At 46.5% G+C, this 26,427-nt stretch overlaps 1 protein-coding gene across 2 annotated transcripts in view; it reads right to left on the bottom strand.

The window, feature by feature from the left end:
* Positions 1-26,427, bottom strand: part of LOC139548260 (F-BAR and double SH3 domains protein 2-like) — an 89,437-nt gene that overhangs the window by 33,873 nt on the left and 29,137 nt on the right. For both annotated transcript variants that reach the window (XM_071357810.1, XM_071357811.1), the window contains exons 4-8: positions 8,010-8,089; positions 7,767-7,911; positions 5,450-5,583; positions 1,363-1,417; positions 746-874 (exon numbers count right to left, since the gene is read on the bottom strand). In XM_071357810.1, coding sequence (XP_071213911.1) covers positions 746-874; positions 1,363-1,417; positions 5,450-5,583; positions 7,767-7,911; positions 8,010-8,089 — 543 coding nt within the window. The remainder of the gene's footprint in view (positions 1-745; positions 875-1,362; positions 1,418-5,449; positions 5,584-7,766; positions 7,912-8,009; positions 8,090-26,427) is intronic.

Below are 26,427 nucleotides of genomic sequence, written 5' to 3'. Positions count from 1 at the left end.
CACAGCATGTGTGTGTGTGTGTGTGTGTGTGTGTGTGTGTGTGTGTGTGTGTGTGTGTGTGTGTGTGTGTGTGTGTGTGTGTCACTGTCTTAATGCGAGATGAGTTCATGACCATGGGCACAGCTGAGATACAGTAAGCTGACACACCGAGCAGTGGCTGAGGTGTTTGTGTGTTTGTGATGCTAAAAGATGAGCGTCAACACTATGATGTCTGAACAGATTCTGAATCTCTGACGCATGTATCTGTCTGTGTGGGAGTGTATGTGATTATCTCAGTCTAGAGGGTCCAGTCATTCACCTCACCAACCAGTCACTAAGGCCAAATGTGTGTGTGTGTGTGTGTGTGTGTGTGTGTGTGTGTGTGTGTGTGTGTGTGTGTGTGTGTGTGTGTGTGTGTGTGTGTGTGTGTGTGTGGTACCTGTATACAGTGCAGCAGGTGTGTGTGCGTGGTACCTGTATACAGTGCAGCAGGTGTGTGTGTGTGTGTGTGTTACCTGTATACAGTGCAGCAGGTGTGTGTGTGTGTGTGTGTGGTACCTGTATACAGTGCAGCAGGTGCGTGCGTGTGTGGTACCTGTATACAGTGCAGCAGGTGCGTGTGTGTGTGTGTGTGTGTGTGTGTGTGTGTGTGTGTGTGTGTGTGTGTGTGTGTGTGTGTGTGTGTGTGTGTGTGTGTGTGTGTGTGTGTGTGTGTGTGTGTGTGTGTGTGTGTGTGTGTGTGTGTGTGTGTGTGTGTGTGTGGTACCTGTATACAGTGCAGCAGGTCTGTGTGGTAGTAGCGGTCATGATGAGCGTTAGCTGCTGCCAGGGTTAACAGGTAGTCATTCCTGGCATGGGTTGCTTTAGAGTTACAGTCACTCCTCTTGGCTTTCAACTAGACAGAGAGAGACAGAGAGAGATAGAAACAGAATGACAGAGAGAGAGAGAGACAGAATGACAGAGACAGAATGACAGCGAGAGAGAGAGAGAGAGACAGAATGACAGAGAGAGAGAGAGAGAGAGACACAGAGACAGAGAGAGAGAGACAGAGAGAGACAGAATGACAGAGACAGAGAGAGAGACAGAGAGAGAGACACAGAGAGAGAGAGAGAGACAGAATGACAGAGAGAGAGACACAGAGAGAGAGAGAGAGACACAGAGAGAGAGAGAGAGAGAGAGCGCGAGACAGAGAGACAGAATGACAGACAGAGAGACAGAGAGAAAGAGAAAGAGAAAGAGAGAGAGAGAGAGAGCGAGAGAGAGACAGTGTGTTAAACAGCAGGCCAGATTGCTCTGCATACAAACATGTGGTTTGAGGAAGAGTTGACGTGTGTGTGTAAACATTTCGTCATGTTGTACAGGTGTAATGGTAACCATGCTTACCTTAACGTTGGCTTTCTGTAAACTAATCCTGGACTGAAACAGACCCAGCTTCGACCTGAGAGACAACAGACCACATCAATCAACTCAGATCAAACCTAGACCCCAGAGACTGACCAGGCATTAGAAATCAACTCAGATTTTAAGATTTTATTTTAAGAATGTGAAATGTCAGAATAATAGTAGAGAGAATGATTTATTTGAGCTTTTATTTCTTTCATCACATTCCCAGTGAGTCAGAAGTTTACATACACTCAATTCGTATTTGGTAGCATTGCCTTTAAATTATTTAACGTGGGTCAAACGTTTTGGGTAGCCTTCCACAAGCTTCCCACAAAGGGAAGGTGAATTTCTGCCCATTTCTCCTGACAGAGCTGGTGTAACTGAGTCAGGTTTGTAGGCCTCCTTGCTCGCACACGCTTTTTCCGTTCTGCCCACAAATGTTCTGTAGGATTGAGGTCGGGGCTTTGTGATGGCCCCTCCAATACCTTGACTTTGTTGTCCTTAAGCCATTTTGCCACAACTTTGGAAGTATGCTTGGGGTCATTGTCCATTTGGAAGACCCATTTGCGACCAAGCTTTAACTTCCTGACTGATGTCTTGAGATGTTGCTTCAATATATCCACATAATTTTCCCTTCCTCATGATGCCATCTATTTTGTGAAGTGCACCAGTCCCTCCTGCAGCAAAGCACCCCCACAACATGATGCTGCCACCCCAGTGCTTCATGGTTGGGATGGGGTTCTTCGGCTTGCAAGCCTCCCCCTTTTTCTTCAGTGGCTTCTTCCTTGCTGAGCGGCCTTTCAGGTTATGTCGATATAGGACTCGTTTTACTGTGGATATAGATACTTTTGTACCTGTTTCCTCCAGCATCTTCACAAGGTTCTTTGCTGTTGTTCTGGGATCGATTTGCACTTTTTGCACCAAAGTACGTTCATCTCTAGGAGACAGAACGCGTCTCCTTCCTGAGCGGTATGACGGCTGTGTGGTCCCATGGTGTTTATACTTGCATACTATTGTTTGTACAGATGAACTTGGTAACTTCAGGCGTTTTGAAATTGCCCTCAAGGATTAACTAGACTTGTGGAGGTCTACAAATTATTTTCTGAGGTCTTCGCTTATTTCTTTTGATTTTCCCATGATGTCAAGCAAAGAGGCACTGAGTTTGAAGGTAGGCCTTGAAATACATCCACAGGTACACCTACAATTGACTCAAATGATGTAAATTAGCCTATCAGAAGCTTCTAAAGCCATGACATCATTTTCTGGAATCTTCCAAGCTGTTTAAAGGCAGAAGTCAACTTAGTGTATGTAGACTTCTGACCCACTGGAATTGTGATACAGTGAAATAATCTGTCTGTAAACAATTGTTGGAAAAATGACTTGTGTCATGCACAAAGTAGATGTCCTAACCGACTTGCCAAAACTATAGTTTGTGGTTGAAAAACGAGTTTTAATGACTCCAACCTAAGTGTATGTAAACTTCAAATGTATGTTTCCCATGTTAATAAAGCCCCTTGAATTGAAACAGAGACAGAGACAGAGAGAGAGAGAGAGAGAGAGAGACAGAGACAGAGAGAGAGAGAGAGAGAGAGAGACAGAGACAGAGACAGAGACAGAGACAGAGACAGAGAGAGAGAGAGAGAGAGAGAGAGAGAGACAGAGCGAGAGACAGAGCGAGAGAGAGACAGAGCGAGAGACAGAGCGAGCGAGAGACAGAGCGAGCGAGAGACAGAGCGAGCGAGAGACAGAGCGAGCGAGAGACAGAGCGAGCGAGAGACAGAGCGAGCGAGAGACAGAGCGAGCGAAGGGCAGAGCGAGCGAGCGAAGGACAGAGCGAGCGAGCGAAGGGCAGAGCGAGCGAGAGACAGAGAGAGAGAGCGAGAGACAGAGCGAGAGACAGAGAGAGAGAGCGAGAGAGAGCGAGCGAGCGAGAGACAGAGAGAGAGCGAGCGAGAGACAGAGAGAGCGAGCGAGAGACAGAGAGAGAGGGTGAGCGAGAGACAGAGAGAGAGAGAGCGAGACAGAGAGAGCGAGACAGAGAGAGAGAGAGCGAGACAGAGAGCGAGAGAGAGAGCGAGCGAGAGACAGACAGACAGAGGAGAGAGAGACAGAGAGCGAGCGACGAGACACAGAGACAGAGGAGAGAGAGACAGAGAGAGAGACACAGAGACAGAGAGAGAGACACAGAGACAGAGAGACAGAGGAGAGAGTGACAGAGGAGAGAGACAGAGAGACACAGAGAGAGAGACACAGAGACAGACACAGACAGAGACAGAGAGACAGAGGAGAGAGAGACAGAGGAGAGAGAGACAGAGGAGAGAGAGACAGAGAGAGACAGAGAGAGTTCCTATGTGAGTTCCTGCTGCTTTATAGTGAGTGATAAGGAACAGAGCCAGCCAGGAGAGTAACACTGCCACCCTACTGCAACTCTCTCTGTCCACCTCCCGTGGTCTCTGTGGTTGGGTTAGGGTTGAGAGGTAGGTCTGAGAGGTAGGTCTGAGTGTGGTTGGGTTAGGGTTGAGAGGTAGGTCTGAGAGGTAGGTCTGAGTGTGGTTGGGTTAGGGTTGAGAGGTAGGTCTGAGAGGTAGGTCTGAGTGTGGTTGGGTTAGGGTTGAGAGGTAGCTCTGAGTGTGGTTGGGTTAGGGTTGAGAGGTAGGTCTGAGTGTGGTTGGGTTAGGGTTGAGAGGAAGGTCTGAGTGTGGTTGGGTTAGGGCTGAGAGGAAGGTCTGAGTGTGGTTGGGTTAGGGTTGAGAGGTAGGTCTGAGTGTGGTTGGGTTAGGGTTGAGAGGAAGGTCTGAGTGTGGTTGGGTTAGGGCTGAGAGGAAGGTCTGAGTGTGGTTGGGTTAGGGTTGAGAGGTAGGTCAGAGTGTGGTTGGGTTAGGGTTGAGTGGTAGGTCTGAGTGTGGTTGGGTTAGGGTTGAGTGGTAGGTCTGAGTGTGGTTGGGTTAGGGTTGAGAGGTAGGTCTGAGTGGTAGGTCTGAGTGTGGTTGGGTTAGGGTTGAGAGGTAGGTCTGAGTGTGGTTGGGTTAGGGTTGAGAGGTAGGTCAGAGTGTGGTTGGGTTAGGGTTGAGGGGTAGGTCTGAGTGTGGTTGGGTTAGGGTTGAGTGGTAGGTCTGAGTGTGGTTGGGTTAGGGTTGAGAGGAAGGTCAGAGTGTGGTTGGGTTAGGGTTGAGAGGAAGGTCTGAGTGTGGTTGGGTTAGGGTTGAGTGGTAGGTCTGAGAGGTAGTTCTGAGTGTGGTTGGGTTAGGGTTGAGAGGTAGGTCAGAGTGTGGTTGGGTTAGGGTTGAGAGGTAGGTCTGAGTGTGGTTGGGTTAGGGTTGAGTGGTAGGTCTGAGAGGTAGTTCAGAGTGTGGTTGGGTTAGGGTTGAGAGGTAGGTCAGAGTGTGGTTGGGTTAGGGTTGAGTGGTAGGTCTGAGTGTGGTTGGGTTAGGGTTGAGTGGTAGGTCTGAGTGTGGTTGGGTTAGGGTTGAGTGGTAGGTCTGAGTGTGGTTGGGTTAGGGTTGAGTGGTAGGTCTGAGTGTGGTTGGGTTAGGGTTGAGTGGTAGGTCTGAGTGTGGTTGGGTTAGGGTTGAGAGGAAGGTCTGAGTGTGGTTGGGTTAGGGTTGAGTGGTAGGTCAGAGTGTGGTTGGGTTAGGGTTGAGAGGAAGGTCTGAGTGTGGTTGGGTTAGGGTTGAGTGGTAGGTCTGAGTGTGGTTGGGTTAGGGTTGAGTGGTAGGTCTGAGTGTGGTTGGGTTAGGGTTGAGAGGTAGGTCTGAGTGTGGTTGGGTTAGGGTTGAGAGGAAGGTCTGAGTGTGGTTGGGTTAGGGTTGAGTGGTAGGTCTGAGAGGTAGTTCAGAGTGTGGTTGGGTTAGGGTTGAGAGGAAGGTCTGAGTGTGGTTGGGTTAGGGTTGAGTGGTAGGTCTGAGAGGTAGTTCTGAGTGTGGTTGGGTTAGGGTTGAGAGGTAGGTCTGAGTGTGGTTGGGTTAGGGTTGAGAGGTAGGTCTGAGTGTGGTTGGGTTAGGGTTGAGAGGAAGGTCTGAGGGTGGTTGGGTTAGGGTTGAGAGGAAGCTCTGAGTTTGGTTGGGTTAGGGTTGGTCTGTCCACCTACTTGGCCTCGATGGCAGCCTTCTCTCGAACGGCCTGAGCCACCTGTTCTGAGTCGTAGTATTTCTTCTTGGCCTTGGCCAGGTCCTTCACAGAGTCCTGCAGCTCCACCTGGATACGATTCAACTGTTCTATACTCTACACACAGAGACACAGGTTACACATGATACTCTACACACAGAGACACAGCAGTCACACATGATACTCTACACACAGAGACACAGCAGTCACACATGATACTCTACACACAGAGACACAGCAGTCACACATGATACTCTACACACAGAGACACAGCAGTCACACATGATACTCTACACACAGAGACACAGCAGTTACACATGATACTCTACACACAGAGACACAGGTTACACATGATACTCTACACACAGAGACACAGCAGTCACACATGATACTCTACACACAGAGACACAGCAGTCACACATGATACTCTACACACAGAGACACAGCAGTCACACATGATACTCTACACACAGAGACACAGCAGTTACACATGATACTCTACACACAGAGACACAGCAGTCACACATGATACTCTACACACAGAGACACAGCAGTTACACATGATACTCTACACACAGAGACACAGCAGTCACACATGATACTCTACACACAGAGACACAGCAGTCACACATGATACTCTACACACAGAGACACAGCAGTCACACATGATACTCTACACACAGAGACACAGCAGTCACACATGATACTCTACACACAGAGACACAGCAGTCACACATGATACTCTACACACAGACACAGCAGTTACACATGATACTCTACACACAGAGACACAGGTTACACATTATACTCTACACACACAGAGACACAGCAGTTACACATGATACTCTACACACAGACAGACAGCAGTTACACATGATACTCTACACACAGAGACACAGGTTACACATGATACTCTACACACAGAGACACAGCAGTTACACATGATACTCTACACACAGACAGACAGCAGTTACACATGATACTCTACACACAGAGACACAGCAGTTACACATGATACTCTACACACAGACAGACAGCAGTTACACATGATACTCTACACACAGAGACACAGCAGTTACACATGATACTCTACACACAGACAGACAGCAGTTACACATGATACTCTACACACAGAGACACAGGTTACACATGATACTCTACACACAGACAGACAGCAGTTACACACATGATACTCTACACACAGACAGACAGCAGTTACACACACACACACACACACACACACATGATACTCTACACACAGAGACACAGCAGTTACACATGATACTCTACACACAGAGACACAGCAGTTACACATGATACTCTACACACAGAGACAGCAGTTACACACACACACACATGATACTCTACACACAGAGACACAGCAGTTACACACACACACATGATACTCTACACACAGAGACACAGCAGTTACACATGATACTCTACACACAGAGACACAGCAGTTACACATGATACTCTACACACAGAGAGACAGCAGTTACACACACACACATGATACTCTACACACAGAGACACAGCAGTTACACACACACACACACACACACATGATACTCTACACACAGAGACACAGCAGTTACACACACACACACACACACACACACACACACACACACACACACACACACACACACACACACACACACACACACACACACACACGATACTCTACACACAGAGACACAGCAGTTACACACACACACATGATACTCTACACACAGAGACACAGCAGTTACACACACACACATGCTACTCTACACACAGAGAGACAGCAGTTACACACACACACACACATGATACTCTACACACAGAGACACAGGTTACACACATACACACACATGATACTCTACACACAGAGAGACAGCAGTTACACACACATGATACTCTACACACAGAGACACAGGTTACACACACATGATACTCTACACACAGAGACACAGCAGTTACACACACATTATAGTTTATACACCTGCATTGCTTGCTGTTTGGGGTTTTAGGCTGGGTTTCTGTACAGCACTTTGAGATATCAGCTGATGTAAGAAGGGCTTTAGAAATACATTTGATTGATATAGTCTACACACAGAGGGACAGCAGTTACACATAGAAATAGTATACTAGATTAGGACACACACACACACACACACACACACACACACACACACACACACACACACACACACACACACACACACACACACACACACACACACACACACACACACACACACACACACACACACACACACACACACACACACACACACACACACACACACACACACCTTGTTGAGCTGCTGTTCCTTGTACAGCCGTACAGTTTTAGCAGGGTCTGAGATCTCATTCTTGTAGTTGTCACACACGTTGATGCGAGACTGAGTCACCTGTACTGTCCCCTTCAGATAGGACCGCCACACAGCATACACATTCCTACACACAGTTTACGCAAGATGAAAAGACTGCTAGCCAATCAAGAACAGTGTCATGTTGTGGTGGAAGCTGATAGCAGGGGCCTGTCCTCTACTCACCTGTAGTCTGTGCCTTGGTCCTCTGGTTTGATGCCTGGCCAATCCCTCTTCAGGTACTGACTGGCCAGCTTCTGCAGAGCCTGTACAGATCAACAACAGAGAGAGACGAGAGAGTGCAGACAAGTTAGGTTACTGTTCTCCTGTATAGTGTCAGTGTGATATAGGTTACTGTTCTCCTGTATAGTGTCAGTGTGATATAGGTTACTGTTCTCCTGTATAGTGTGATATAGGTTACTGTTCTCCTGTATAGTGTCAGTGTGATATAGGTTACTGTTCTCCTGTATAGTGTCAGTGTGATATAGGTTACTGTTCTCCTGTATAGTGTCAGTGTGATATAGGTTACTGTTCTCCTGTATAGTGTCAGTGTGATATAGGTTACTGTTCTCCTGTATAGTGTGATATAGGTTACTGTTCTCCTGTATAGTGTCAGTGTGATATAGGTTACTGTTCTCCTGTATAGTGTCAGTGTGATATAGGTTACTGTTCTCCTGAATAGTGTCAGTGTGATATAGGTTACTGTTCTCCTGTGTAGTGTCAGTGTGATATAGGTTACTGACCTCCTGTATAGTGTCAGTGTGATATAGGTTACTGTTCTCCTGTATAGTGTCAGTGTGATATAGGTTACTGTTCTCCTGTGTAGTGTCAGTGTGATATAGGTTACTGACCTCCTGTATAGTGTCAGTGTGATATAGGTTACTGTTCTCCTGTATAGTGTCAGTGTGATATAGGTTACTGTTCTCCTGTATAGTGTCAGTGTGATATAGGTTACTGTTCTCCTGTATAGTGTGATATAGGTTACTGTTCTCCTGTATAGTGTCAGTGTGATATAGGTTACTGTTCTCCTGTATAGTGTCAGTGTGATATAGGTTACTGTTATCCTGTATAGTGTCAGTGTGATATAGGTTACTGTTCTCCTGAATAGTGTCCGTGTGATATAGGTTACTGTTCTCCTGAATAGTGTCAGTGTGATATAGGTTACTGTTCTCCTGTATACTGTGATATAGGTTACTGTTCTCCTGTATAGTGTCAGTGTGATATAGGTTACTGTTCTCCTGTGTAGTGTCAGTGTGATATAGGTTACTGACCTCCTGTATAGTGTCAGTGTGATATAGGTTACTGTTCTCCTGTATAGTGTCAGTGTGATATAGTTTACTGTTCTCCTGTTTAGTGTCAGTGTGATATAGGTTACTGTTCTCCTGTATAGTGTCAGTGTGATATAGGTTACTGTTCTCCTGTATAGTGTCAGTGTGATATAGGTTACTGTTCTCCTGTATAGTGTCAGTGTGATATAGGTTACTGTTCTCCTGTATAGTGTCAGTGTGATATAGGTTACTGTTCTCCTGTATAGTGTCAGTGTGATATAGGTTACTGTTCTCCTGTATAGTGTCAGTGTGATATAGGTTACTGTTCTCCTGTACAGTGTCTGTTGGAAAGAGAGTGCTCTCCTGACCTCAACAGAGAACACATTAACAAAACAGCAACAACAACAAAGTCCTGGTTCCAATCAGGACAACTAGAGCTTTAAGGCACCTTGATGATGTCCTCCCCTCTCTCAAGCCCCTCTCTCCCTCAAGCCCCTCTCTTCCTCATGTCTCTGTCTCCCTCCTCTCTCTCAAACCTCTCTCTTCCCTTCTCCCATTTCTCAATTTCTCTCTTCTCTATTGCACAGATGGCCAATGAGGCCACAAACATGGATCCACTATCCTCATGTGATTGCTTCAAACCTCCAGCACTGCCCGTGGTTTTAGGGGAGTGCTGGCCTGGGGAGAAAGCTCCATCCTGGGGGGGGGGACCCTCTAACTCCCCACCACGGGACACACATGGCACAGATATGACAAATGACAGCAACACAGCTGTAATACAAAAACAATACCATACTGTAGGCACTGAGACACACACACACACACACACACACACACACACACACACACACAAAACCAGTCAGAGTGGGTGGTGCTGAAGGAGAGGGCTGAGAGGTAAACTGACACAGTAAAGTGGCCCCTCCTCTCTCTGCCTCTGACATCATTAGAGGCAGGGGGGGTCTGCAACAGAGAGGCATTCAACAGCTCTTAATGGTGCAGTGATCAGTGATCTTCTATTTACCTACCTCCACCACCCCCCGCTACCTCCCCCTCTTCACCTCAAAGTAGAGGCTCAAAATAACGCAGACGCACCCTGTCACCTCCGGCCTGCACACAAACATGCACACGCACAGAAAGAGAGATAAAAAGAGCAGGGGAAGAGAAACGGCCTTATGCCACAGGCATGCAGCCTCTCTTCTACTCTTTCTCTGCTCATACTCTCAATCTCTCTCTCAGGATGGCTTGAAACACACAGAGAGAAGAGGAAGCAAGGAGAGAGGAGAGGGAGGAGAGAGAGAGGAAGCAAGGAGAGAGAGAGAAGAGGAGAGAGAGGAGAGAGGAGAGGAAGCAAGGAGAGAGAGAGAAGAGGAGAGAGAGAGGAAGCAAGGAGAGAGAGAGAAGAGGAGAGAGAGAGGAAGCAAGGAGAGAGAGAGAAGAGGAGAGAGAGGAGAGAGGAGAGGAAGCAAGGAGAGAGAGAGAAGAGGAGAGAGAGAGGAAGCAAGGAGAGAGAGAGAAGAGGAGAGAGAGAGGAAGCAAGGAGAGAGAGAGAAGAGGAGAGAGAGAGGAAGCAAGGAGATAGAGAGAAGAGGAGAGAGAGAGGAAGCAAGGAGAGAGAGAGAAGAGGAGAGAGAGAGGAAGCAAGGAGAGAGAGAGAAGAGGAGAGAGAGAGGAAGCAAGGAGAGAGAGAGAAGAGGAGAGAGAGAGGAAGCAAGGAGAGAGAGAGAAGAGGAGAGAGAGAGGAAGCAAGGAGAGAGAGAGAAGAGGAGAGAGAGGGAGTGCTGACAGGTCAGATTACTAGTGTCTGACGGCATGGCCCTGCTCTTCAACTCCCCATCCTTCTCACCATCCCTCCCTCAAGGGCCATTTAATGCCATGCTATAGGCCTAACCTGTGAAATTTGACCTTAACCAATGGAGAGGTTTACTAAGTGATGGATGGTGGTGACAGGGCCTCCCACAGGCAGAGTCGGGTCTAGTCTGCCCTCTCCTGCTGATTGGTTGACTCTTTGGTTCTGCGCCAGACCAGGACCGTGTCTTGTCAGTACACTACCAGACCAGGACCGTGTCTTGTCAGTACACTACCAGACCAGGACCGTGTCTTGTCAGTACAGAACCAGACCAGGACCGTACCAGACCAGGACCGTGTCTTCTCAGTACAGCACCAGACCAGGACCGTGTCTTGTCAGTACAGTACCAGACCGTGTCTTGTCAGTACAGTACCAGACCAGGACCGTGTCTTCTCAGTACAGCACCAGACCAGGACCGTGTCTTGTCAGTACAGTACCAGACCGTGTCTTGTCAGTACAGTACCAGAACAGGACCGTGTCTTGTCAGTACAGTACCAGACCAGGACCGTGTCTTGTCAGTACAGCACCAGACCAGGACCGTGTCTTGTCAGTACAGTACCAGACCAGGACCGTACCAGACCAGGACCGTGTCTTGTCAGTGCAGTACCAGACCAGGACCGTGTCTTCTAGTGGTTAACTCTACATTAGGATCAGGCCTTGACTTAGACATGGGAGACCAGTACCAGGTGACAGGACAGGACTGGTCCTAAAGGATATGTGGTCACCTCCAGCCTCGGAGCATGGACAGCCACTGGCATGGGACTGGCACAAGCACATCTCTCCCCTGTTCTCTCAGCTTTTCAAGTCCATCAGTGACAACCTACCATTTTACTGCAACCCTGATGAGAAGAGTGTGTGGTGTTAGGCTGCATACTATCTGGGCCTCTGCAATATGCAGTCAGCCAAAGGAGGAGAGAAAAAAGACGAGGATAAGAGCACATTTTCTCTCTCCGCACGCACACACACACACACGCACGTACGCACACACACGCACGTACACACACACACACACCTTTGTGTTGCACCATAGCTGTGCTTCTAGAAGCGACCAGAGAGAGTTTAGTTGCTGAACCACATCAGGAACACTGAATTGGCCAGGGGACAGGGTGACAGGTGAAAGTATGTATGGTATATTCCTGTGTCTGAGTGACATGTCACTTGCGTCATCTGCTCAAAGACACACACAGCAAATATGCAAATGAGCCGGACTTTCCCCTTAATTTTCCCAGGAACAGAGGAGGAGAGGTGGATGAGAAGAGGGTAAAAGAGGAGGGAGAGGGAGAGAATGAGAGAGGGAGAGAGGGAGAGGAGGGAGAGAATGAGAGAGGGAGAGGACGGAGGAATGAGAAGAGGGTAAAAGAGGAGGGAGGGAATGAGAGGGAGAGGAGAGAGGAATGAGAAGAGGGTAAAAGAGGAGGGGGGATGAGAGAATGAGAGAGGGAGGGATGAGAAGAGGGTAAAAGAGGAGGGGGGATGAGAGAATGAGAGAGGGAGGGATGAGAAGAGGGTAAAAGAGGAGGGGGGATGAGAGAATGAGAGAGGGAGGGATGAGAAGAGGGTAAAAGAGGAGGGGGGATGAGAGAATGAGAGAGGGAGGGATGAGAAGAGGGTAAAAGAGGAGGGGGGATGAGAGAATGAGAGAGGGAGGGATGAGAAGAGGGTAAAAGAGGAGGGGGGATGAGAGAATGAGAGAGGGAGGGATGAGAAGAGGGTAAAAGAGGAGGGGGATGAGAGAGGGAGGGATGAGAAGAGGGTAAAAGAGGAGGGGGGATGAGAGAATAAGAGAGGGAGGGATGAGAAGAGGGTAAAAGAGGAGGGGGCAGGCAGAGGAGCTGCAGTGCAGACTCCAGACAGACAATTGTTCTCTAGACAAGGAGAGAGATGCTGCAACACAAACACACTACACTACACACACTAATACAGACACACACTAATACAGACACACACCAACTACACACACTCACACAAACACACTACACACACTAATACAGACACACACCAACTACACACACTCACACATACACACTACTACTACTTGTAATGATAATTGATTTAGAATTGATGATGCCAAGAGTGTGCAAAGCTGTCATCAAGGCAAAGGGTGGCTACTTTGAAGAATCTCAAACATAAATTATATTTTCATTTGTTTAACACTTTTTTTGTATCTACATAATTCCATATGTGTTATGTCATAGTGTTGATGTCTTCACTAATATTCTGCAATGTAGAAAATAGTAAATATAAGGAAAACCCTTGAATGAGTAGGTGTCCAAACTTTAGACCGGTACTGTACATATATGTTGTTTTATACATACAGTGGATTCAGACCCCTTGACTTTTTCCACATTTTGTTATGTTACAGCCTTATTCAAAAAATGTAAGATTTTCTGGTAATCCATTTTAAATATTTTTATTTTCTCAATCTACATAATGACAAAGCGAAAACAGTTAAAGATTTCTAGCAAATGTATTAAAAATAAAAAACAGAAATACCTTACTTATATAAGTATTCAGACCCTTTGCTATGACACTCGAAATTGAGCTCAGGTGCAACCTGTTTCCATTGATCATCCTTGAGATGTATCTACAACTTGATTGGAGTCCACCTATGGTAAATTCATTTGATTGGACATGATTTGGAAAGGCACACACCTGTCTACATAAGGTCTAGCATGTTGACAGTGAATGTCAGAGCAAAAACCAAGCCATGAGGTCGAAGGAATTGTCCGTAGAGCTCCGAGACAGGATAGTGTCGAGGCACAGATCTGGGGAAAGGTACCAAAACATTTTTACAGCATTGAAGGTTCCAAAGAACACAGTGCCTCCATTATTCCATTCTTAAATGGAACCACCAAGACTCTTCCTAGAGCTGGCCGCCCGGTCAGGGATGTGACCAGATGGTCACTCTGACAGAGCTCCAGAGAACCTCTGTGGAGATGGTAGAACCTTCCAGAAGGACAACTACGACTATAACTCACGACGCCAGGTCAGCGGAGTCAATCACCACCTTCCGGAGACACCTGAAACCCCACCTCTTTAAGGAATACCTAGGATAGGATAAAGTAATCCTTCTAATCCCCCCCCCCCCTTAAAAGAGTTAGATGTACTATTGTAAAGTGGTTGTTCCACTGGATATCATAAGGTGAATGCACCAATTTGTAAGTCGCTCTGGATAAGAGCGTCTGCTAAATGACTTAAATGTAAATGTAAACTATCTCTGCAGCACTCCACCAATCAGGCCTTTATGGTAGAGTGACCAGACGGAAGCCACTACTCAGTAAAATGCACATGACCGCCTGTTTGGAGTTTGCCAAAAGGCATCTAAAGGACCATCAGACCATGAGAAACAAGATTCTCTGGTCTGATGAGACCAAAATTAACCTCTTTGGCCTGAATGCCAAGCGTCACGTCTGGAGGAAACCTGGCACCATCCCCACAGTGAAGCATGGTGGTGGCAGCATTCTTTAAAGAAGGCAAATTTGGCAACGATTGGGCGCCAGTATCGCTGTCCAAAATGATGTACACGTTGGAGTTTGATTTTGTCTACAGTATCCCTGGGATCTGTAGCGCTTTAAGCAGGAATTCTTTGACCAGACTCTGGATCTTCTCATTCTCTTTAATACTGTACCAGATTTTCTTCTCAGAAAGATCTAGTCTGAAGTTCAAGGCTTCTCTCAGAAACACATTCTCTTTTTTAAGTTCTTTAATGTCCGTTTCAATAGTATTGACTCCGGATTTTAGCTTGTTTTCTTCTTCCTCCATTGTCGCTGCTTTTTCGTCACTCATCTCGAGACTCGCCTTCAACTCGGTTATGTCTTTACGGAATAGTTCAAGTATGCCCAATTCATGGACTTCAGCAAGTCATTTTCTACACTTACCATAAATGATCTGTGTCAGTCGAGGAGTCTCGTTTTCTTTTGGGGATTGGTTCTCCATGCTTACTCTCGGACATGTTTTGGTGTTGTCTATGTCGGTAATATTGGTAGAAAAATGTCTCTAGCCTCATCATTTGTTTAGTGTTGTTATCCAGATTGAAGTTTATTGCCCACCAGTATGTGCAGTGAAGTGCTAATATTTAGTCAGATTTACAGATATTGAATTAGGTTTTTGCCTTAAAGCATTCTGCACCGCTGTCTTCAGTCCGCCATTGTTCCTCCTCTGCCTCTCTGAACCCACTCTGCCTGTGTACAGTATATTCGTTATGTATTATCTTATTTATCACAGGCATACAGAATTCAGATACAGAGCTTTTGAGTGGAAAATCTGTCAGCACAAGAACTGCTGCTGCTTTTCAAGACGACTGGAAACTGAAAAATACGAAGTCAAATAATGACATCAGTCAGCTTCAGGTCGGAAGTCAGAGCTTTAGAAAGAGGCCCGAGTTGGAATTCCAAGTTCAATGATCTTTCAAAAAAAAAAAAAAAAAAAAAACCTGCCCGTAGCTAGTTTTTCCCCCAGTTGTCTTGAACATACTGAAGTCGGAAGTGTGAGAATTCCGAGTTCCCAGGTGTTTTGAATGCTGCATCAACGGAAGGCCGGCTTCATCAGCGAGTCACACACCACTTTGCAATGAGCTGGAGGCAGTATACATTTTGAAAACATATACTTAATTGTTTGAAACCTGAACGTTTTAATACAAATGTCTTACCTTTCTTCAAAGTAGCCTATATGGAATGAACATATGCACGTAGCCTACTGCCTTGTACGCAGGCTGCTCTTATAATCTAAAGATAGAATAGTTGATCAACATTTTAAGCTAAACGTTCTGATCCACATCAGACTCATTGCTTTTTAACATTTTTATTTTATGTAGCCTAAGTCTACTGGTTGTATGATTATGTAGCCTAAGTCTACTGGTTGTATGATTTTGTAGCCTAAGCCTACTGGTTGTATGATTTTGTAGCCTACGCCTACTGGTTGTATGATTTTGTAGCCTAAGTCTACTGGTTGTATGATTTTGTAGCCTAAGCCTACTGGTTGTATGATTTTGTAGCCTAAGCCTACTGGTTGTATGATTTTGTAGCCTACGCCTACTGGTTGTATGATTTTGTAGCCTACGCCTACTGGTTGTATGATTTTGTAGCCTAAGTCTACTGGTTGTATGATTTTGGGATCTATCGCCCGACAACTGTCCCAGAGGCTGTTTGGAATAGGCCATTTCTTTCTTGACAAGCTGACCAATAGAATACTTTTCTAAACTTTTCTACTAGAATGGGTCGTGATGTTGTGGTTCGTTGCTCTTGTTGGCTGAGAAAAAGGAAATGTGGACAGTTATTCTAACATGTTCAAAGTGCACATCAGAATTCAGTAAGAAGGACAGCACATCATTGCATCATCAATTTGCATGTTCTGTTAATATGAATTACCATATTCTAAATGTGATTTCTGTCGTTCTGAGCACCGTGGGTGGACGCCCTAATCAGGTTAATCGTTCTGAGCACCGTGGGTGGACGCCCTAATCAGGTTAATCGTTCTGAGCACCGTGGGTGGACGCCCTAATCAGGTTAATCGTTCTGAGCACCGTGGGTGGACGCCCTAATCAGGTTAATCGTTCTGAGCACCGTGGGTGGACGCCCTAATCAGGTTAATCGTTCTGAGCACCGTGGGTGGACGCCCTAATCAGGTTAATCGTTCTGAGCACCGTGGGTGGACGCCCTAATCAGGTTAATCGTTCTGAGCACCGTGGGTGGACGCCCTAATCAGGTTAATCGTTCTGAGCACCGTGGGTGGACGCCCTAATCAGGTTAATCGTTCTGAGCACCGTGGGTGGACGCCCTAATCAGGTTAATCGTTCTGAGCACCGTGGGTGGACGCCCTAATCAGGTTAATCGTTCTGAGCACCGTGGGTGGACGCCCTAATCAGGTTAATCGTTCTGAGCACCGTGGGTGGACGCCCTAATCAGGTTAATCGTTCTGAGCACCGTGGGTGGACGCCCTAATCAGGTTAATCGTTCTGAGCACCGTGGGTGGACGCCCTAATCAGGTTAATCGTTCTGAGCACCGTGGGTGGACGCCCTAATCAGGTTAATCGTTCTGAGCACCGTGGGTGGACGCCCTAATCAGGTTACACACCCACTGCATATGGGTCCGGTACATTTCTCAAATGTCCGGTAAACAAAAATGTTGCCGGTCAAATGTTCACACACAGAGCCTTAGCTTTTATAGTCAGAACTATTCCAGTCCAGTCTGACCTTACCACAGAAACTACTCTAGTCCAGTCTGACCCTACCACAGAACTATTCTAGTCCAGGCTGACCCTACCACAGAACTAGTCCAGTCCAGTCTAACCCTACCACAGAACTAGTCCAGTCCAGTCTGACCCTACCACAGAACTATTCTAGTCCAGTCTAACCCTACCACAGAACTATTCTAGTCCAGTCTAACCCTACCACAGAAACTACTCTAGTCCAGTCTGACCCTACCACAGAACTATTCTAGTCCAGGCTGACCCTACCACAGAACTAGTCCAGTCCAGTCTAACCCTACCACAGAACTAGTCCAGTCCAGTCTGACCTTACCACAGAACTATTCTAGTACAGTCTGACCTTACCACAGAACTATTCTAGTACAGTCTGACCCTACCACAGAACTATTCCAGTTCAGTCTGACCTTACCACAGAACTATTCCAGTCCAGTCTGACCTTACCACAGAACTATTCTAGTACAGTCTGACCCTACCACAGAACTATTCTAGTTCAGTCTGACCCTACCACAGAACTATTCCAGTTCAGTCTGACCTTACCACAGAACTATTCCAGTTCAGTCTGACCCTACCACAGAACTATTCTAGTACAGTCTGACCCTACCACAGAACTATTCTAGTTCAGTCTGACCCTACCACAGAACTATTCCAGTCCAGTCTGACCCTACCACAGAACTATTCTAGTACAGTCTGACCCTACCACAGAACTATTCCAGTCCAGTCTGACCCTACCACAGAACTATTCTAGTACAGTCTGACCCTACCACAGAACTATTCCAGTCCAGTCTGACCCTACCACAGAACTATTCTAGTACAGTCTGACCCTACCACAGAACTATTCCAGTCCAGTCTGACCTTACCACAGAACTATTCTAGTACAGTCTGACCCTACCACAGAACTATTCCAGTCCAGTCTGACCCTACCACAGAACTACTCCAGTCCAGTCTAACCCTACCACAGAACTATTCTAGTACAGTCTGACCCTACCACAGAACTATTCTAGTACAGTCTGACCCTACCACAGAACTATTCCAGTTCAGTCTGACCCTACCACAGAACTATTCTAGTACAGTCTGACCCTACCACAGAACTATTCTAGTACAGTCTGACCCTACCACAGAACTATTCTAGTACAGTCTGACCCTACCACAGAACTATTCTAGCACAGTCTGACCCTACCACAGAACTATTCCAGTCCAGTCTGACCCTACCACAGAACTATTGTAGTACAGTCTGACCCTACCACAGAACTATTCTAGTACAGTCTGACCCTACCACAGAACTATTCTAGTACAGTCTGACCCTACCACAGAACTATTCCAGTACAGTCTGACCCTACCACAGAACTATTCCAGTTCAGTCTGACCTTACCACAGAACTATTCTAGTACAGTCTGACCCTACCACAGAACTATTCTAGTACAGTCTGACCCTACCACAGAACTATTCTAGTACAGTCTGACCCTACCACAGAACTATTCTAGTACAGTCTGACCCTACCACAGAACTATTCTAGTCCAGTCTGACCCTACCACAGAACTATTCCAGTTCAGTCTGACCTTACCACAGAACTATTCTAGTACAGTCTGACCCTACCACAGAACTATTCCAGTTCAGTCTGACCTTACCACAGAACTATTCTAGTACAGTCTGACCCTACCACAGAACTATTCTAGTCCAGTCTGACCCTACCACAGAACTATTCTAGTCCAGTCTGACCCTACCACAGAACTATTCTAGTCCAGTCTGACCCTACCACAGAACTATTCTAGTCCAGTCTGACCTTACCACAGAACTATTCCAGTCCAGTCTGACCCTACCACAGAACTATTCTAGTACAGTCTGACCCTACCACAGAACTATTCCAGTTCAGTCTGACCTTACCACAGAACTATTCTAGTACAGTCTGACCCTACCACAGAACTATTCTAGTCCAGTCTGACCTTACCACAGAACTATTCCAGTCCAGTCTGACCCTACCACAGAACTATTCTAGTACAGTCTGACCCTACCACAGAACTATTCTAGTACAGTCTGACCCTACCACAGAACTATTCTAGTCCAGTCTGACCCTACCACAGAACTATTCTAGTACAGTCTGACCCTACCACAGAACTATTCTAGTACAGTCTGACCCTACCACAGAACTATTCCAGTTCAGTCTGACCTTACCACAGAACTATTTTAGTCCAGTCTGACCCTACCACAGAACTATTCCAGTTCAGTCTGACCTTACCACAGAACTATTCTAGTACAGTCTGACCCTACCACAGAACTATTCCAGTTCAGTCTGACCTTACCACAGAACTATTCTAGTACAGTCTGACCCTACCACAGAACTATTTTAGTCCAGTCTGACCTTACCACAGAACTATTCTAGTCCAGTCTGACCCTACCACAGAACTATTCTAGTCCAGTCTGACCCTACCACAGAACTATTCCAGTCCAGTCTGACCCTACCACAGAACTATTCCAGTCCAGTCTAACCCTACCACAGAACTATTCCAGTCCAGTCTGACCCTACCACAGAACTATTCCAGTCCAGTCTGACCCTACCACAGAACTATTCCAGTCCAGTCTGACCCTACCACAGAACTATTCTAGTCCAGTCTGACCCTACCACAGAACTATTCTAGTCCAGTCTGAACTTACCACAGAACTATTCTAGTCCAGTCTGACCCTACCACAGAACTACTCCAGTCCAGTCTGATCCTACCACAGAACTATTCCAGTCCAGTCTAACCTTACCACAGAACTATTCTAGTACAGTCTGACCCTACCACAGAACTATTCTAGTCCAGTCTAACCCTACCACAGAACTATTCTAGTCCAGTCTGACCCTACCACATAACTATTCTAGTCCAGTCTGACCCTACCACAGAACTATTCCAGTCCAGTCTGACCCTACCACAGAACTATTCCAGTCCAGTCCAGTCTGACCTTACCACATAACTATTCCAGTCCAGTCTGACCCTACCACAGAACTATTCTAGTCCAGTCTGACCCTACCACAGAACTATTCTAGTCCAGTCTGACCCTACCACAGAACTATTCCAGTCCAGTCTGACCCTACCACAGAACTATTCTAGTCCAGTCTGACCCTACCACAGAACTATTCTAGTCCAGTCTGACCCTACCACAGAACTATTCCAGTCCAGTCTGACCCTACCACAGAACTATTCCAGTCCAGTCCAGTCTAACCCTACCACAGAACTATTCCAGTCCAGTCTGACCCTACCACAGAACTATTCCAGTCCAGTCTGACCCTATCACAGAACTATTCCAGTCCAGTCTGAACTTACCACAGAACTATTCTAGTCCAGTCTGACCCTACCACAGAACTACTCCAGTCTGACCCTACCACAGAACTATTCCAGTCCAGTCTGACCCTACCACAGAACTATTCTAGTCCAGTCCAGTCTAACCCTACCACAGAACTATTCTAGTCCAGTCTAACCCTACCACAGAACTATTCTAGTCCAGTCCAGTCTAACCCTACCACAGAACTATTCCAGTCCAGTCTGACCCTACCACAGAACTATTCCAGTCCAGTCTGACCCTACCACAGAACTATTCTAGTCCAGTCTGACCCTACCACAGAACTATTCCAGTCCAGTCTGACCCTACCACAGAACTACTCTAGTCCAGTCTGACCCTACCACAGAACTATTCCAGTCCAGTCTGACCCTACCACAGAACTATTCTAGTCCAGTCTGACCCTACCACAGAACTATTCCAGTCCAGTCTGACCCTACCACAGAACTATTCCAGTCCAGTCTGACCCTACCACAGAACTATTCTTGTCCAGTCTGACCCTACCACAGAACTATTCTAGTTCAGTCTGACCCTACCACAGAACTATTCCAGTCCAGTCTGACCCTACCACATAACTATTCCAGTCCAGTCTGACCTTACCACAGAACTATTCTAGTACAGTCTGACCCTACCACAGAACTATTCCAGTCCAGTCTGACCCTACCACAGAACTACTCCAGTCCAGTCTAACCCTACCACAGAACTATTCTAGTACAGTCTGACCCTACCACAGAACTATTCTAGTACAGTCTGACCCTACCACAGAACTATTCCAGTTCAGTCTGACCCTACCACAGAACTATTCTAGTACAGTCTGACCCTACCACAGAACTATTCTAGTACAGTCTGACCCTACCACAGAACTATTCTAGTACAGTCTGACCCTACCACAGAACTATTCTAGCACAGTCTGACCCTACCACAGAACTATTCCAGTCCAGTCTGACCCTACCACAGAACTATTGTAGTACAGTCTGACCCTACCACAGAACTATTCTAGTACAGTCTGACCCTACCACAGAACTATTCTAGTACAGTCTGACCCTACCACAGAACTATTCCAGTACAGTCTGACCCTACCACAGAACTATTCCAGTTCAGTCTGACCTTACCACAGAACTATTCTAGTACAGTCTGACCCTACCACAGAACTATTCTAGTACAGTCTGACCCTACCACAGAACTATTCTAGTACAGTCTGACCCTACCACAGAACTATTCTAGTACAGTCTGACCCTACCACAGAACTATTCTAGTCCAGTCTGACCCTACCACAGAACTATTCCAGTTCAGTCTGACCTTACCACAGAACTATTCTAGTACAGTCTGACCCTACCACAGAACTATTCCAGTTCAGTCTGACCTTACCACAGAACTATTCTAGTACAGTCTGACCCTACCACAGAACTATTCTAGTCCAGTCTGACCCTAACACAGAACTATTCTAGTCCAGTCTGACCCTACCACAGAACTATTCTAGTCCAGTCTGACCTTACCACAGAACTATTCCAGTCCAGTCTGACCCTACCACAGAACTATTCTAGTACAGTCTGACCCTACCACAGAACTATTCCAGTTCAGTCTGACCTTACCACAGAACTATTCTAGTACAGTCTGACCCTACCACAGAACTATTCTAGTCCAGTCTGACCTTACCACAGAACTATTCCAGTCCAGTCTGACCCTACCACAGAACTATTCTAGTACAGTCTGACCCTACCACAGAACTATTCTAGTACAGTCTGACCCTACCACAGAACTATTCTAGTCCAGTCTGACCCTACCACAGAACTATTCTAGTACAGTCTGACCCTACCACAGAACTATTCTAGTACAGTCTGACCCTACCACAGAACTATTCTAGTACAGTCTGACCCTACCACAGAACTATTCCAGTTCAGTCTGACCTTACCACAGAACTATTTTAGTCCAGTCTGACCCTACCACAGAACTATTCCAGTTCAGTCTGACCTTACCACAGAACTATTCTAGTACAGTCTGACCCTACCACAGAACTATTCCAGTTCAGTCTGACCTTACCACAGAACTATTCTAGTACAGTCTGACCCTACCACAGAACTATTTTAGTCCAGTCTGACCTTACCACAGAACTATTCTAGTCCAGTCTGACCCTACCACAGAACTATTCTAGTCCAGTCTGACCCTACCACAGAACTATTCCAGTCCAGTCTGACCCTACCACAGAACTATTCCAGTCCAGTCTAACCCTACCACAGAACTATTCCAGTCCAGTCTGACCCTACCACAGAACTATTCCAGTCCAGTCTGACCCTACCACAGAACTATTCCAGTCCAGTCTGACCCTACCACAGAACTATTCTAGTCCAGTCTGACCCTACCACAGAACTATTCTAGTCCAGTCTGAACTTACCACAGAACTATTCTAGTCCAGTCTGACCCTACCACAGAACTACTCCAGTCCAGTCTGATCCTACCACAGAACTATTCCAGTCCAGTCTAACCTTACCACAGAACTATTCTAGTACAGTCTGACCCTACCACAGAACTATTCTAGTCCAGTCTAACCCTACCACAGAACTATTCTAGTCCAGTCTGACCCTACCACAGAACTATTCTAGTCCAGTCTGACCCTACCACAGAACTATTCCAGTCCAGTCTGACCCTACCACAGAACTATTCCAGTCCAGTCCAGTCTGACCTTACCACATAACTATTCCAGTCCAGTCTGACCCTACCACAGAACTATTCTAGTCCAGTCTGACCCTACCACAGAACTATTCTAGTCCAGTCTGACCCTACCACAGAACTATTCCAGTCCAGTCTGACCCTACCACAGAACTATTCTAGTCCAGTCTGACCCTACCACAGAACTATTCTAGTCCAGTCTGACCCTACCACAGAACTATTCCAGTCCAGTCTGACCCTACCACAGAACTATTCCAGTCCAGTCCAGTCTGACCCTACCACAGAACTATTCCAGTCCAGTCTGACCCTACCACAGAACTATTCCAGTCCAGTCTGACCCTATCACAGAACTATTCCAGTCCAGTCTGAACTTACCACAGAACTATTCTAGTCCAGTCTGACCCTACCACAGAACTACTCCAGTCTGACCCTACCACAGAACTATTCCAGTCCAGTCTGACCCTACCACAGAACTATTCTAGTCCAGTCCAGTCTAACCCTACCACAGAACTATTCTAGTCCAGTCTAACCCTAACACAGAACTATTCTAGTCCAGTCCAGTCTAACCCTACCACAGAACTATTCCAGTCCAGTCTGACCCTACCACAGAACTATTCCAGTCCAGTCTGACCCTACCACAGAACTATTCTAGTCCAGTCTGACCCTACCACAGAACTATTCCAGTCCAGTCTGACCCTACCACAGAACTACTCTAGTCCAGTCTGACCCTACCACAGAACTATTCCAGTCCAGTCTGACCCTACCACAGAACTATTCTAGTCCAGTCTGACCCTACCACAGAACTATTCCAGTCCAGTCTGACCCTACCACAGAACTATTCCAGTCCAGTCTGACCCTACCACAGAACTATTCTAGTCCAGTCTAACCCTACCACAGAACTATTCCAGTCCAGTCTGACCCTACCACAGAACTATTCCAGTCCAGTCCAGTCTGACCCTACCACAGAACTATTCCAGTCCAGTCTGACCCTACCACAGAACTATTCCAGTCCAGTCTGACCCTATCACAGAACTATTCCAGTCCAGTCTGAACTTACCACAGAACTATTCTAGTCCAGTCTGACCCTACCACAGAACTACTCCAGTCTGACCCTACCACAGAACTATTCCAGTCCAGTCTGACCCTACCACAGAACTATTCTAGTCCAGTCCAGTCTAACCCTACCACAGAACTATTCTAGTCCAGTCTAACCCTACCACAGAACTATTCTAGTCCAGTCCAGTCTAACCCTACCACAGAACTATTCCAGTCCAGTCTGACCCTACCACAGAACTATTCCAGTCCAGTCTGACCCTACCACAGAACTATTCTAGTCCAGTCTGACCCTACCACAGAACTATTCCAGTCCAGTCTGACCCTACCACAGAACTACTCTAGTCCAGTCTGACCCTACCACAGAACTATTCCAGTCCAGTCTGACCCTACCACAGAACTATTCTAGTCCAGTCTGACCCTACCACAGAACTATTCCAGTCCAGTCTGACCCTACCACAGAACTATTCCAGTCCAGTCTGACCCTACCACAGAACTATTCTAGTCCAGTCTAACCCTACCACAGAACTATTCTAGTCCAGTCTGACCCTACCACAGGACTATTCTCGTCCAGTCTGACCCTACCACAGAACTACTGCAGTCCAGTCTGACCCTACCACAGAGCTATTCCAGTCCAGTCCAGTCTGACCCTACCACAGAACTATTCTAGTCCAGTCTGACCCTACCACAGAACTATTCTAGTCCAGTCTGACCCTACCACAGAACTATTCTAGTCCAGTCTGAACTTACCACAGAACTATTCTAGTCCAGTCTGACCCTACCACAGAACTACTCCAGTCCAGTCTGACCCTACCACAGAACTATTCTAGTCCAGTCTAACCCTACCACAGAACTATTCTAGTCCAGTCTGACCCTACCACAGAACTATTCCAGTCCAGTCTGACCCTACCACAGAACTATTCTAGTACAGTCTGACCCTACCACAGAACTATTCTAGTACAGTCTGACCCTACCACAGAACTATTCCAGTACAGTCTGACCCTACCACAGAACTATTCCAGTTCAGTCTGACCTTACCACAGAACTATTCTAGTACAGTCTGACCCTACCACAGAACTATTCTAGTACAGTCTGACCCTACCACAGAACTATTCTAGTACAGTCTGACCCTACCACAGAACTATTCTAGTACAGTCTGACCCTACCACAGAACTATTCTAGTCCAGTCTGACCCTACCACAGAACTATTCCAGTTCAGTCTGACCTTACCACAGAACTATTCTAGTACAGTCTGACCCTACCACAGAACTATTCCAGTTCAGTCTGACCTTACCACAGAACTATTCTAGTACAGTCTGACCCTACCACAGAACTATTCTAGTCCAGTCTGACCCTAACACAGAACTATTCTAGTCCAGTCTGACCCTACCACAGAACTATTCTAGTCCAGTCTGACCCTACCACAGAACTATTCTAGTCCAGTCTGACCTTACCACAGAACTATTCCAGTCCAGTCTGACCCTACCACAGAACTATTCTAGTACAGTCTGACCCTACCACAGAACTATTCCAGTTCAGTCTGACCTTACCACAGAACTATTCTAGTACAGTCTGACCCTACCACAGAACTATTCTAGTCCAGTCTGACCTTACCACAGAACTATTCCAGTCCAGTCTGACCCTACCACAGAACTATTCTAGTACAGTCTGACCCTACCACAGAACTATTCTAGTACAGTCTGACCCTACCACAGAACTATTCTAGTCCAGTCTGACCCTACCACAGAACTATTCTAGTACAGTCTGACCCTACCACAGAACTATTCTAGTACAGTCTGACCCTACCACAGAACTATTCCAGTTCAGTCTGACCTTACCACAGAACTATTCTAGTACAGTCTGACCCTACCACAGAACTATTTTAGTCCAGTCTGACCTTACCACAGAACTATTCTAGTCCAGTCTGACCCTACCACAGAACTATTCTAGTCCAGTCTGACCCTACCACAGAACTATTCCAGTCCAGTCTGACCCTACCACAGAACTATTCCAGTCCAGTCTAACCCTACCACAGAACTATTCCAGTCCAGTCTGACCCTACCACAGAACTATTCCAGTCCAGTCTGACCCTACCACAGAACTATTCTAGTCCAGTCTGACCCTACCACAGAACTATTCTAGTCCAGTCTGAACTTACCACAGAACTATTCTAGTCCAGTCTGACCCTACCACAGAACTACTCCAGTCCAGTCTGATCCTACCACAGAACTATTCCAGTCCAGTCTAACCTTA

The sequence above is a fragment of the Salvelinus alpinus genome, chromosome 21 (genome assembly GCF_045679555.1).
Source record: "Salvelinus alpinus chromosome 21, SLU_Salpinus.1, whole genome shotgun sequence".
NCBI classification, from domain to species: Eukaryota; Metazoa; Chordata; class Actinopteri; order Salmoniformes; family Salmonidae; genus Salvelinus; species Salvelinus alpinus.
Note: the sequence above shows the minus strand (reverse complement) of the source record. Positions and strands in the feature narration are given on the sequence as shown.